At 40.9% G+C, this 13781-nt stretch overlaps 2 protein-coding genes across 3 annotated transcripts; both read right to left on the minus strand.

Annotated features, from left to right (window-relative positions):
• Nucleotides 1-689: 689 nt before the first annotated feature.
• Nucleotides 690-2264, minus strand: adirf (adipogenesis regulatory factor). Its single transcript, XM_087177403.1, has 3 exons — nucleotides 1874-2264; nucleotides 1601-1663; nucleotides 690-1045 (listed from the first exon to the last, which is right to left on the minus strand). Exons 1-3 carry the CDS (start codon nucleotides 1950-1952, stop codon nucleotides 942-944), a joined length of 246 nt encoding a protein of 81 aa, XP_087033529.1. The 5' UTR covers nucleotides 1953-2264; the 3' UTR covers nucleotides 690-941.
• A 91-nt stretch (nucleotides 2265-2355) lies between these two features.
• On the minus strand, nucleotides 2356-13728 carry sncb (synuclein, beta). Of its 2 annotated transcripts, none has more exons than XM_023419363.2 (6): nucleotides 13588-13728; nucleotides 12407-12537; nucleotides 8587-8616; nucleotides 8155-8240; nucleotides 4741-4827; nucleotides 2356-3153 (listed from the first exon to the last, which is right to left on the minus strand). In XM_023419363.2, exons 2-6 carry the CDS (start codon nucleotides 12525-12527, stop codon nucleotides 3124-3126), a joined length of 354 nt encoding a protein of 117 aa, XP_023275131.1. In that variant the 5' UTR covers nucleotides 12528-12537; nucleotides 13588-13728; the 3' UTR covers nucleotides 2356-3123. The 2 variants fall into 2 exon arrangements, with proteins under 2 accessions (XP_023275131.1, XP_023275130.1); XM_023419362.2 differs by having other exon boundaries at nucleotides 12407-12540.
• Nucleotides 13729-13781: the final 53 nt, after the last annotated feature.

Consider the following 13781-nt stretch of genomic DNA (forward strand, 5'->3'; position numbering starts at 1 on the left):
TGTGGAGGAAATTTGTGTAATATTTAGGACTGCTGCAACAGTGAAAGAACATGAAAGACAACAGGGGTTAAGAGCTGAAGAAGCCTGGAGGAAGCAGAGCTGCACCTCCCACACAAATAAACACTTGTAAACCATCATGTCTTTCATACTCAGTCCTCCCTCCAACCTCTCCGCTTTGCGACACGCATTTTTCACGCATTTCTCTAGAGCTTCAGTAATTCTGCTCGCCTCGAGTAATTGTGTGGGACCGAGGATGTTTCGTTTATTTCTTTTATTTTTCAGAATCTTCCCCGTCTTGGTTCTACTGTAGCGGTGGGCTGCAGCTTGGCCAGAACACCGTGTACTGACAGAAATATTCTCACCATTAATTCAGAGGCCTCCACCAATCCCTGGCTGCCACAGAGTTCTGTTGCCTAGCAACCATGTAGCCTGATGGAGGGAGGTGTGATGCTGAGGGCCAAGGTAGACAGCTCTGATCATATTCTCATCAGGAACTATCAGCCTGCCAAAGGCCATCTTCTCAGCAATGTGTTGGTAATAATGACGGTGGTGATTCATTGATGAGCGCTCTCCACAACAGGATGCATCACAGACACAGTGCTTCCACTCCTACTAACAGTGTTATTCCTACTGTATGTGGCAGGGTATCACATTTTATGAACCTGAGAAACATTTTGGTATCTGTTTTTATTGCCCAAAACAGTCACATATAATGAAATGTATAATAAGCAAGAAACACAAATGGAAAAAGGTGAGGGGAAAATTTAAAAAAAGACAATTTGGAATGTTAGCTGTGTGGAGATATATAACTTATATAACTTATTTTCTGGTTTTCTGATGCCAACATACTTCCATTCCAACATTACTACTGGTCTATAACCCATGGATGATCAGACAAGTTGGCTCGAGTGTTTCAGCTAGAATTGTTCATATTTTAGGGATCATTTGGTCTCCAATTTCTGTCCAAACTCCTTGATGGTGTCCGTGGCCTTGTCCGCAGCTTTCCCTATGGCTGCTTGAGTCTGTTTGCCGGCTTCTTGAGTAGCTTTAAAGAGTCAGAGTGAAGCAGAAGAGATATAATCACTATTAGGCTGTAGAAAATTGTTTAGATAGTAGAGTTTGAATAAGACCGTCAAACTTTTGTTATCAACTCACATGCACAATGATGGGAGTAAGATGATGTAAGTATATGTTTATGTGTCTGTAAAAAGCTCATATCCAAAATATTCAATTTAGACTGTCACTCTACTGCAACAGTTTGAAAGTCTCTAAAACACCTTCATCCAAGTAAAATTTGAGATCACTTTTATTCCTTTAGTGCTGAGGTTTATGTAAGTTGAATAATAGGCTTATGGTAATTCCAGGTGCACTTGCACATCTTCCCATGTTTCCAGCTCTTAGAGATGAGTGGAGTTTTTTGGATCATTATTCATGCCCTTTTAGGAACTCATCTTTCATCGACCATTAAACACATAATTTGGGAGCAAAGTTTTTTCATCCTCTGACAGCCCGACTCTGCCCTTTAGCCCTTATCTGCTCAAAATCACACGTCCCACTGTCACATTATGAGGCTTCAAAGACAGAGGAACGAACACGTTACCTGTGTTGGCTGTTTCTTTGGAGGAGTCTGCCACCTGCTGCACAGCATCTTGAGCTGCCTGCACTGAAAACACATCACAGGGACTTACAGTGACTGACCTCAGGAGCAGCTGACAGCTTTTGCTTTTTTTAAGTTTTCAACTCCAACTTTTTAAACAGTTGTAAAAGATAAAAATAAAATTATTTCGACAAATGACAAATCTTTGTCAAGGTTTTTCTCTGTCTACCAGACCTCACACACACCCTGTGTCATCTTATAGCTGTAGTTCTGTACCTGCAGTGTCTGTGACTCCTTTCGCAGCCGATTGGCTCGTGCTTTTCAGGCCCTCAAAGGACTTCTTGAATGAGGCCATGGCTCCTGTCTTTGTTCCTGCAGTGTCCACACATCCGTCTGAGCCGGCAGCGGCAGGAGCGGCTGTTTAATACCCTCTGTTTGAGCCCGACACCACCAAGCCTGCACGTTCCAGCCGGATTAACCCAAACAAAACCAGCCAAAAAAGGCACGATCAGACAGGCATCCCAAATATGGCAGCGTCCTGCCAAGAGCCAGAGCCCGCTCAGCAGATTCTACACATCCTGTAATCAAACCCCCAGACAAGAGTGAGCAAAAAGGGAAGCGTTTGAGGACGATGCATAAAAAATCCTTATTTCGATCAACAGGCGGAAAAACAAAACCAGTTACAAGAGCTTTAAAATCTGATGAGTGATCAATGCCAAATGTCAATTTAAACATTATCGAACAACACTAACAAATGGTTTCTTTTTTACTTTTTATTTACAGAGGATTTGTATGTCTGGCTTAACACATAAACCTTAATATTGACAAGTCCTGCAATTTAAAGCACATATTGATATGACAACCATTATGATTTCAAGACATAATATATTGATTTGTTAAAATCTTCAGTACACACAAACACACACGCACACACAAACATGTATACTCTGTCCATTTCTAACAGATAGTTTACTGGAATGATTTCACAAGCAACTATAAAGATACAATGTAAAAAACTCTTACTTCAAAAACGTTCAAATAAATTTCCAAAGAAATGCAAAAAGAAAACAAAAAACCCACAAACAGGCATTGTCGACACTTAAGGGAATATTATTGTATTCATATCTGCTTGCAACCGGACATTATTAATTTTTTCAACTCCCAATTTCTCATTGGAAGATGATGAACATCTATTGCACGTTTCTAAATACAGATACACACAAGTACAAAGTCACAAGCCCCGGCTCTAGTCTCATTTCATTGGGAGGGAATCAAGGAAATGAGACTGAGAGGACAAATCCTACACCTCAATAAATACCTACACCCAACACATTACATTAATAACATGACATTTACAATATATAATAATAAAAGATTTGTCTTGAAGGAAGAACATTTTTCAGTGGGAATGCTTTTTTGTTGTTTTTTGCAACGGGAGTATAATTGTAATAGTTTCAGCATTTGTCCTTTTTATTATTAGAAATATTATTGTGCTGCTGGTTGGATGGTGGCTTGGAATGATGCTTTTACGCTTCTGGCTCGTAATCCTGGCTCTCCTGGGAAAAGAAGAACAGATTATAAGTGACAAGAAGGTCACATGTCCTCCAGATTAAATTCATCACTAAGACTTTAATTAAAACTTAATCACATGCAATTCTTAAAAACTTAAATCAGTTTAAGAAGAATATATATGACAGAGAGCTTATGGTAACACATGATAGCGCTCTGCTGAAGATAATGATGTCACTCCATCGCAGCTGAGCTGCTCTGCTGGTTCAGTGACTCTCTGCAGCCTGCAGAGGGCAGCACAAGCCTGCACCAGCTTCAAGGGCGAGTCGTGAGCACATTCCCATCATCCTTGTAACCCTGCACACGCCTCCTCCTCGCACATGATCATAAAGAATAAATAAATAAATAAAATAACACAGCCTCCAGGAGTGTGCAATAGTCTTAGGTCATCTGATGCAGTCACAAAACCAAGTGCAATACTGGCTGGGATGGATTTTTATCTCCAAACCCTCCCTGAGAAGCTCTGCAGCACTTAGACTCCATATTTACAGCAATGCAGGGAGACCCTGACATTACCCACAATGCATGGAGGCAGAGAGCGTCACCACCACACCCATTCAGACAGAACTCGCACATCGCTGGTGTAGCAAAGGATGGGGGAGGGGAAAGAGATGCGGAGGAGTGGGAGAGAGATGGAGGAGGACATGGATGATACAAGCTACTGCCTCTGAGAAATTCACTTTTAATTTAAATCTCAGGAAATATCTCCATTTTATTCCTTCAACTGATTAATGCAATAATCCACTGATGGAGGCTGTAAGTGGGAATGAAGAGAAAATCCGAGCAAATGCACTGGATAAATTCAACATGATCACAGATCATGTAAAATCTCATATTAAATCTTCCTTCAGCTGAAGCTGATTCAGAAAATTTTAATATGAGCCATGAATGTAACAGGTTTCTGGCTAAAATCATAACTGGTGCAGTGCTTTAAATCACTATACATATATATATATATATATATATATATATATATATATGAGTATAATGATCCTTTTCAACATTATGTGCATTCAAGGATATTTTTACATACTATTAGAGCTATTTAAAATCTCTTTTCAAAGCAATAGGTTCTGCACAGTTTGTCTCGCCCCTGACAGCCAAATTCCAAAAATAGCTATCTGTGTCAGACTCGCATCCCTCCTCCACGCACACACCGACACACACCCAACACTCTGTGTAGGTAGGTGGTGCTATATTCACTGTACTCGCTGTGTGGCAATTGGCTCGTTAAACCCTGTTTTCATATCTAGAGACAAGAAGAATTACCTCAGCGTGAGCTTTAGTGTTTGTGCAGGGCAGAAGTGGAGGGCAAGTGTGGAGTGCTATTGAAATGCAATACAGCTAAAATGTGTTACCATGCAGAGCTGGTGAATACAGATGAGTCTCCATCTACTGTGAGTGAATGGACGCGTCCCTGCATGCCGTGCGCAGCTTTACAGTTTTTTTCAAACAAGCTTTTCGCATGACATACAAATTGCTATTTATCATCATATAGTTAAATTCAAACACTGAGACATGAGATACAGAGCATAGAGCAGACGTGTGCGCTTTGTGTCGTGTAGGCTGATTACCTGCTGGGTCTCATCATATGTCTCCCCTTCTGGCTCCAGCATTGCCTCTCCCTGGCCCTCCATGGCCTCCTGCCCATATTCCTCAGGCTGCAGAGAGAGAGAGGGAACGTGATGAAGAAAGGAAAGATCCACAGTAACAGAAGCACCTCTAGATATTTCTGGTTAATTGTAGATTTTAAACCTGTTTCTTAAATTGTGACTATATTTCCTCTCCAGGAAGCATCAGACATGACATGACAAATATTTGCACGCTACCATGCTAAACTAAGATGGTGAACGTGGAAAACATTAAACTTGCCAAGCATCAGCATGTTAGCATATAGCGCCAAGCTTCACTGTGCTAAGTAGAGCTACACCAGAGCTCACCAGACCACACCAGAGTCTTAGCCCTGTTCAAAGATCGCTGGATATTTCAGAATATGCTTAGCTCTTTGACTTGAATGTAATGGTGACAGATAAGAGGAAAAATGAGAGAGGATGGGCCAGATTGGCTGGAAAAGATGAAAACAAACACATGGGTTTTAACTGAAATTAAAAATGTCTGTCAAATATATAGTTTTATTTTCAAATAAAGGATCAATGTTCTGCTAAACCTGCTGGACACTGTAGTTGTTTGCTCTTCCAACAGGACTACTGTATATTGTATATAGATTTTGTTACTGTGGCAGGTATCGTTTCACCTTGTGAGTCTGTGTGTGTGTTATCACGGCAAAATGTGGTCCTGGACACATCTACTGCAGCAGGAACTACCACAGAGACAGTCTACAACTGTGCAAGAAACTTTACAGGTGTGTAGTTGAGATCAAAACAAAGGCAACATGTTGATGGGCGTTGTGGCTGGTGTGGTCTCATCAGAAGATGGTCTGTAATTGGGAACTATTTTCAGCTCCAGATTATCACACGTTTTGATAGCCTAGTGAGTATTTATTTAGACTAGTGGGATGTTATTTGTGGGATTGACTCAAAATAAAATACAGTGTGTGTTCATGGTAATGAACGAACACACTGTACAGATGTGTTTTCAATAGTTTCTGGACAGGATTGGAGCGCTATGACACAAACTAATGAGCTTCATCAGCCTTTGGATACACAGACAATACTTGTTATCAGATCAATTCATGGTTGGTTCTGGTCTTTTTTTTTTGACTATAAGTAAAATATTGACTATTAACAGCCTTATCTTTTAATATTTAATGTGACACTGAAAATATAATAGCTTGATATCTTGACAATGTAAGCCTTAACCGTACTGCATCTCCTTCTGAGAGCTGTCCGAGGCAGACAGTGCTCCATCATTGCTGCACCTGCTACTACGAGCCCTGAAAACAAAGCTAGTGGGTCACCACACATTTATTTTTAAACCCAGCACTAATCAAGTCAATTAGGTCAGAGAAGAACAGACCATAATCCTGTGTGCTGTATCAAGCTGGTGTTATTGCTGTAAGCCCACCAACACGATTAGCATGGCCTTAAATTCTACACAGTGGGAAACTACCACAGAGACCCCTAATCAGACTGATCATTGCCTGAGAAAAAGTGAACATGGAAAATGGCTGTTTATGTGATCACAGCAGAGGGGACACAGAAGTTGTGTTTCTGATTGGTCACACATTTGAATTCAGTTGAGACTCAGTTCAGACTGTGCAGCACAAATCTCTATAGAATAATATTTTATATTCTGTTTTAAAGCACTCTCAGTCTAATATCTTATTGTATTAATGTAAGTGCAATTTTAAGGTGCAAAATACTGGCTATTTTTTTCTTTAAAATGATCTGCAGGATGGAGTTAAACAGAGTGGACAGCACAAGCTAAAACTGAAGCAAAAAGTAGCTTCGCACATGTGATAACTATGTCAGCAGTTGAGTTCTGTGGTGTTGAATTGAGTAGTTTTATCACTCAGACAGTGCCTTCCAGAAGCCTATTAGAGCGGGCTGTCAGATTTACGAGATTAGCGAGTCAGTGGAGAGGGTCCAACTCTGAAGGATGAAGGCTTAGGACAGGACGAGGACCTCCCTGTTTCACTGACAGTCTGACAGAGATAGACGAAATGTCAACATGCTGACAGCACAGGTCAAGAGTGGGTCATTTACACTGAAGAACACATTTTATTCTCATTAAACCATCTGTGAATAAAATGTGCATCAATCAAAATTATATGTTGGTTTTTCCCCCGTTCTACGTTTGTGAAAAGTCGAATCTGTTCCACCATCTTCCCTCGCATCTCCAGGATAATGGCGCGCATGAACTGGCGTGAGCAGTGACATTAGCAGAGGTCAACAGGAGGGCACGGTATAGTGGAAAAGCTGTGTGTTGAAGACAGCTGATAGTCCCACAGAGAGACTGTTCAGGCACCTGAATATTGAAACAGGCTGAAGCTTTATTAGAGAGTGAAGGCAGCCATGAGCATAGTGCAGACTGTGTGGAATAACCATTCATGCTCAAGAACGCTTAGCTTCCTCCAAAAACACCAAGTGTAAAACAAGGCCTTAATATAATTTCATTAAACATGAAAGGAGGATTTATTTTGTCCAATTTTATCTGTTTAAAAGCTGTCAATCAGAAGTCTACTTAATTCAAATTTTTCTAAAATAACCACGGTCGTGTTTCCTCAGGTAAGAGGAATTCAGCTAAATGAGTGTGCTGACAGCTGAGGAATAAAATAGATGAAATGCAGACTAGTAACTCTGTTCTGGAGCGTCATGCAGATTTATCGGCCGTATAAATCTGGCTCTGCTACAACCACCATCCTGTCCAGACTTTAATGAGCACAAATTACAAGAAATTGCCAACTGTAAGCGAGCCTTGGATCTGGAACAGAGGGTTCTTTCTCTCTTGTTCTCAGGCTCGTGTCCACAATCGCAAATAAGCTCAATCCAGAATAACAGTGAGATGCTGCATTGTTACCATGCATGTACCGGCCAGTCTCTGTAGTCACTCCACTGATTTTACACATGAAGTTTAAGTAAGTTTGTCATAAGGAATACCATGGTTTCTTCTGTGGCTCTGGGGGAATTTTTTGTTTGAAGAAGTAACCCTGATGATGTCATCTATAACCCCGATGATGTCATGGTCATGTCAACTCGGCCTCTGGGGAACACAGCTATTCTTTTGTTCCTTTTTTCATTTTTACACACAAAGTATTTATTTCAAATGCATTTTGAAGTTGTACTTCATATATCTGCACCTCGATGACACACGGTTTAGTAAAGCTGAAAAAGCATTATTCCACTTTTTAAATATTTCAGTTTTACCAGTCTGTGTTTTTCAGAACAACACAGACGCAACATGTAAAACACCAACATGGTTTCACAGTCCAGACCCAACACACTGCGATACTTTGTCTGAAACAGGAAATGAAATCGTGCGTAACAGGTCAGAGTTAATCATGTTGATGACTGTAATGTCGTACATACATTCATGTCAGTGGGGAACTCGTCCTTCTTCACTAGGCCAGTGGCAGCAGCGATGTTCCCCATAGCCCCAGTGGTCTTCTCAGCCACTAGAGTCAGACACAACATAGTACACACACACACACACACACACACACACACACACACACACACACACACACACACACACACACACACACAGTTTAACATTATCTCAACAGATTCTGCAAACAGATTAAAAGCATGTACATGATCTTAGCTCATTAGCTTCGTTGTAGCTTTTTTCCCAATTGATTATTGTACATAATAACAACTTACACATTTACCCCCTGGAACAATGAACCATAATAAATTTGCCATTTTCCAGTTAGAGGTTTCTTGTCACTGTAATGAAACTCAGCTTCTTACTGCAACAGTAATGATGTTAATGTTTGACAAACAGAGTTAAAAACTCACCTGAGCCCACGCTGTCTTTGGCCTTGCTACCTGAATTAACAAAAAACATGAAATGAGTTAGAAAAGGTTCAGATTCTTTTGCAAATCAAGTAACACTTTGCATGTCAAGATTAGTTTTCTTGTGTGTGTGTGTGAGTGTGTGTGTGTAGATAGACTAACCACCAAAGCACTACTACCATCAGTCAAAGTGAAATAAACAAAAGGTCCATGATTTGACAAGTCAGTTGTCAGTTGGCATCTCCCTGACACTGTGATTCATGACATATTGATACAGTTGGCTAACACGACGGACAGCAGTATTAACTCAACGTTACAGCCTCCTGTTCATAACTCCTCACATTATAAACTGGGAAATGAAACTGCCATAATTAACTTTGAACTCTGCAGACCAATTACTCTTTATAAAAGTCCAGAAAACAAGTCACAACTTGTGGAACTCTTGACCACTCTACGTGACCACAATGTAAGCTGCAGCCTCTCATTTTGAATTCATAGTTTGCCACAGCTTTGCTGGCACAACAGAACAGTCATAGTTTCTGCACTGGGCTCTCTTGCTACTTTTATTGAGAGGAGTTATTAAACTTTGAAGCTCATTTAAAGCACAACCAGGACATTGTTCAGTTCTCTGACTGACCTCATCCATCTACACCATACTCCATCGAGCTATCTGGGCAATCTGTGCACCCACTGGTCCTGATCACTCAGGCCTTGTCATCCTCCCTACTGTGCACCAGTCACATGCCTTATTGGTCCCTGAGGGCCTTTAAAAGCCAACTGAGGAGCGATGAAATGATGATGAAGTACAGAACCTTCTCTACAAACGGCAAGCCTCAAAGCAAAACATACATCTAAGAAATCCATCCATTTAAGCATCGGCTGTGGTGAAGTGCTGCGACACCAATGGATGGTAGCTATAGCTGTTATACATTAGTAGTATAACTAGTACAAATGACTATTGATCTTTTCAAGCGTAATTTTTGAGAAGTGTGTTTAAAGTCATTTAAGTATTTACATAAATACAAAAGGATCTGCAACATTTCAAAAAGTTTCATCTGTTGCAATAGAAAAGTCTAGTTCTTGGGTGTGACTTTTCTGACATGTTGAAAGTTAATGATTCATTTCCTTGCTGGCACATGCTATTCATCACTTTTAGTGGTATGTATGTAAATGTAAATTCACTCTTGAACATATGAAATTATTATCTCCTAAACATGATAATAAACATTAGCATCAAAGTAATGATATATGTTTACAGATGTTAACAGATGACTAAGACTGTCTTATTTTGTAACATAATTTGAGGCTGTTGCTATTGTTTAGATAATATTAGTAACAGTAATTATTGCCTGAATTAAACTGCAGAAAAGCTGCCATATACTGACACTGATACGGTGTGACTGCACGGTTTCACAAAACTAATTACACTGATTTTAAAATAAATAAATACTCCACCGTGTCATAGTAGGGTACGTACATGCTGTATGAATGAGACTGTTGAGTGACATTAAATGGCATCTAGTGCAGCAGGCCTTTCTCATTTCCGCCTCTCCTTCTTGACTTACTCAGGCTGGCTGCTCAGCTCAGCTGGGTGGGCGGTCTGCAGCAGCAGCAGCAGCTGTCAAAAGGTGGGCCACAGACCTATCAGATCACTCTTACCCCTCCTCCAAGAGGGGCCTTCAAGCAAATCATACGCAGCTTTCTAGGGCACCACCACGCTCAACAAGCAGCACGCAGAAGCACACGGATGCCACAGAAATGCTCCTTTCTCTCTCTGTGCGCAACGGGCAAAAGGCAAAAGAATGAGGCGTAACACGCACAGGATGAAAACAAGCCTGCACATGTTGTGACATGTTTAGCTGTGCTGATGACTGACAGCGGCACGGTGCTAAATAACTAGGGTAATTGGATTCCATCTCCTTGCAGACACATTTGACAACTTCTCTTGGAAAACCCTACGTACAGTCACCGAATCAATGGTACGAGCTGGTGACTGGGGAGCGACCAGCAGGGGGTGTCACTGGAAATCTGGGCCCTCTGACAACAGCTCAATGACTGACAATATAAATATCTGTAATGCCTGGTAGGTTCCAAGGCCTCTGCCCAGCTCTGGGTCCCCTGAGCCACCCACCCCTCCTCCCACTCACCCCTAACAGACCAACTGGAGGGTACCAAGCAGAGCCAGCCGATATAGAAGAAAATATTTATCATAAACAACATGGTGACATTTGTCAGTGTGAATATATAGTTATTGAAATATATGAAACCACATTAAATACACACCTATCTGTGTGCTACATGACATATTTAGAGAGGAGACAATTAGTCCATTAATGGCTTACTCGATCAACAGATAATTAATCAGCCATTATTTTGATAACTTTTTAATAGTTAACAGCCATTTTCCAAGCAAAACTGCCAAATATTACCTCTATCCAGCCACTGCTTTTTTTTTTCTTATGTAACTGTAAATCTTTGCATTGTGGATTGCTGGCTCACAATGTTCTGACATTTTATGAACCAAATTGAATAATCAAGAAAATAATCTTCAGATTAATACATGATTAACGGATTCCTTACCTGCAGCTCTAGACATATTTAAACCAAAACTAGATGACTCAAATCAGGTCTTCTGAATTGTGGTTGAAATCATTATTAATTGTTGATTTCACACCATTAAGAAATAATCCTCAATTATTGCCCGGCAACACAGATAATTAAATTATGCATAGCACTACCTTCACAAGTGAAGCATAACAGAAACTGAACTGGAATTTGACGACTGTGAAAGTTTGTCTTTTGTAATGTTATGAACACAAGATGAGATCATGTTTTTGTCAGTTTGTGTTTTATCTTGGCCCAGCTGCTCTTTCAGGTGTCCGTCTAATAGTGATTTAAAGCAAGTGATACAGATTGGGTCAATAATCTCAGCCATGTACTCTGCCACATATCTGTGTAGATATGTGTAATAGTGTTTAATTACAATTTAGGCAGCAATGAAAAGGACAAAAGCCTTTAGCCTGTGCCTCCAGGAGGTGATGGCGGGTTTAGACTGTTTTACAATCTGCTGCCATCCAATGCACGGACATCTAGCAAGAGCTGCTCCCACCATCCTGCTGCCCCACCCCCACCCCTGTTCCCGTCTCCTGCCTGTAGCCCAGTCAAGTCGGGCGAGAGGGCATAAGGACATTCAGAGCCTCGTGTCACATCAGCTACATCAGAATAACTCTTTATCCTAGTGTATCCTTTGTAAAACTACCAACATTTACAGAAGCGAATGCTAGATTACCGATTTTCATATGATGATTATTTACACACTGCATCAGCCTGCATTAGTTAAACAAGATATTGATCTGCTGACAGGCTGGCTGATTCATCAAATTACTGCTGCTGCAATAATCTACACTCAATTTGCGTTCAGTTATTCTTCACCATACTCTTTACTGTGAGACATCTGTCATTTTAACTAACACCACACATTTCGTCCAATAAAATAAATATAGCTACACAGAGGAAACCAGGGAGGTGTAATATTGTCAACTGTATTATGATGTTAAACAAAGAGGTTAAAAACTAAGCGGTACATGCAGCCTGCTGGTTTCATGCATGTATGGGGAAGCAGGATTCTGCCAATAATCGAGGCACTAAAGGAAGTTACTGTATAATTTAATCATTTGTTTCAGTTTGTTTCAATTTTCTCTCTGCTTATTTGCTGCTGTTCCTGCATGAAGCAGGAACATTAGCAGTCTAAATGATTTGTGTGTGTGTGTGTGTGTGATTTGCATGCAAATAAGCTGCAAAAACAGATTTGTGATAGTCTTACCTACAAACATAACTCCTTCTTTAGTCTTTTCAGCTGCAACTGCAACTCCTTCCTTGGTCTTCTCTGCAGCCACAGCCATCCCCTCTTTTGCTTTAGACAAACCTTTCATAAACACATCCATCTTGGCCGAGCTACTGTGGAGAGATGGACCATACGTGCTGTCAGTCACTGTGTGCACATGTGGTTTTTTAGCTTATTTGATGGCATGAATTATATTTATTTGCTCATACAATTAAAAAGTAACTTTCAGGAGATTATTTCCATCTATTTCTACAATGCCCTGTGGATTTCAGTTTAACATAAGACCATACGTTATGGTGAAAGAAGGCAGCACCGCCTCCTGTGGCAGATCCTGAGAGCTGCAGTCCAGCCATCAGGCTGTAGTAAAAACCCTCTGTTCACTCGTGCACTCAACCCCTTTTTCACATCCTCGTCAATGCATGAAATATTCAAAGGCAAATAGATTTCAATGAAATGGTTAATTGTGGAGGCGCTCATTAATTATTGCTCGCCTGTAATGCTACTCTCGGTAGCAGCGAGATGACAGGACTGCGCCTGGGAAAAAGCACAGGCCTTATCAAGAGACTGTACAGCATATTACACTAGAAGGTGGCATTTATTGCAAGAGCTGCACAACGTTGCTGGGGGAAGGGAAGCACGATGTCAACTATGATATCTGCACGCATCAGGCAGTTAACGTAGAATTATGTGGATGTAATCTGAGCTTGTCGGATCACACGCAAGGAAACATTTTGATAAAATACACTGGGCACCAGACTAGCAGCTCGAATTATATTCTTGCATCACACGACAGTCCTGCAGAGTCGCATCCTGGATGTTGCAGGTCAAGCCTTCAATTACTACATGTACCAATTTACGATGTCCACCATTTCTCACGTTTGCATACGTGCCTTGCTGAATATCTTTGCCTTTGAATTGTCTTCCACACACAATTCATATCAAACCAAGACACAGAGCAACAACATTCATATTACATACATATATATATGCGTGTGTATATAGGAATGTGGGTTAAGAGCGTTAAGTTATTTTAGGCACAGTGCAAAACAGTGCCTTCCCATGACGACGCTTACATGCATGGTCCTCAAATGGTAGTGACCTCTATATGCTTAAAAATTAACATTAATAAAGCATAGGAAGAGGAAAAAAATAGTTCTTACCTATTTGCAAAAAGCCTTCGACTTGTCCCCTTATGATTCTGTCGCACAGTCGACTCAAACTATCGTCTAAATGGAAGATATCTTCAAATGATCACTAGGTGGGCCTTCCTCGGGCTGATCTCCACCAACAGGGACGGCCCCCTTCACAGTGCGGCTGAGACTATCACGTCCCCCCTCCGCCCCCCACCCCCTCC

The sequence above is a fragment of the Seriola lalandi genome, unplaced genomic scaffold, assembly GCF_002814215.2.
Source record: "Seriola lalandi dorsalis isolate HSWRI2012SDOR001 ecotype SW California unplaced genomic scaffold, Sedor1 jcf7180002054598, whole genome shotgun sequence".
NCBI lineage: Eukaryota > Metazoa > Chordata > Actinopteri > Carangiformes > Carangidae > Seriola > Seriola lalandi.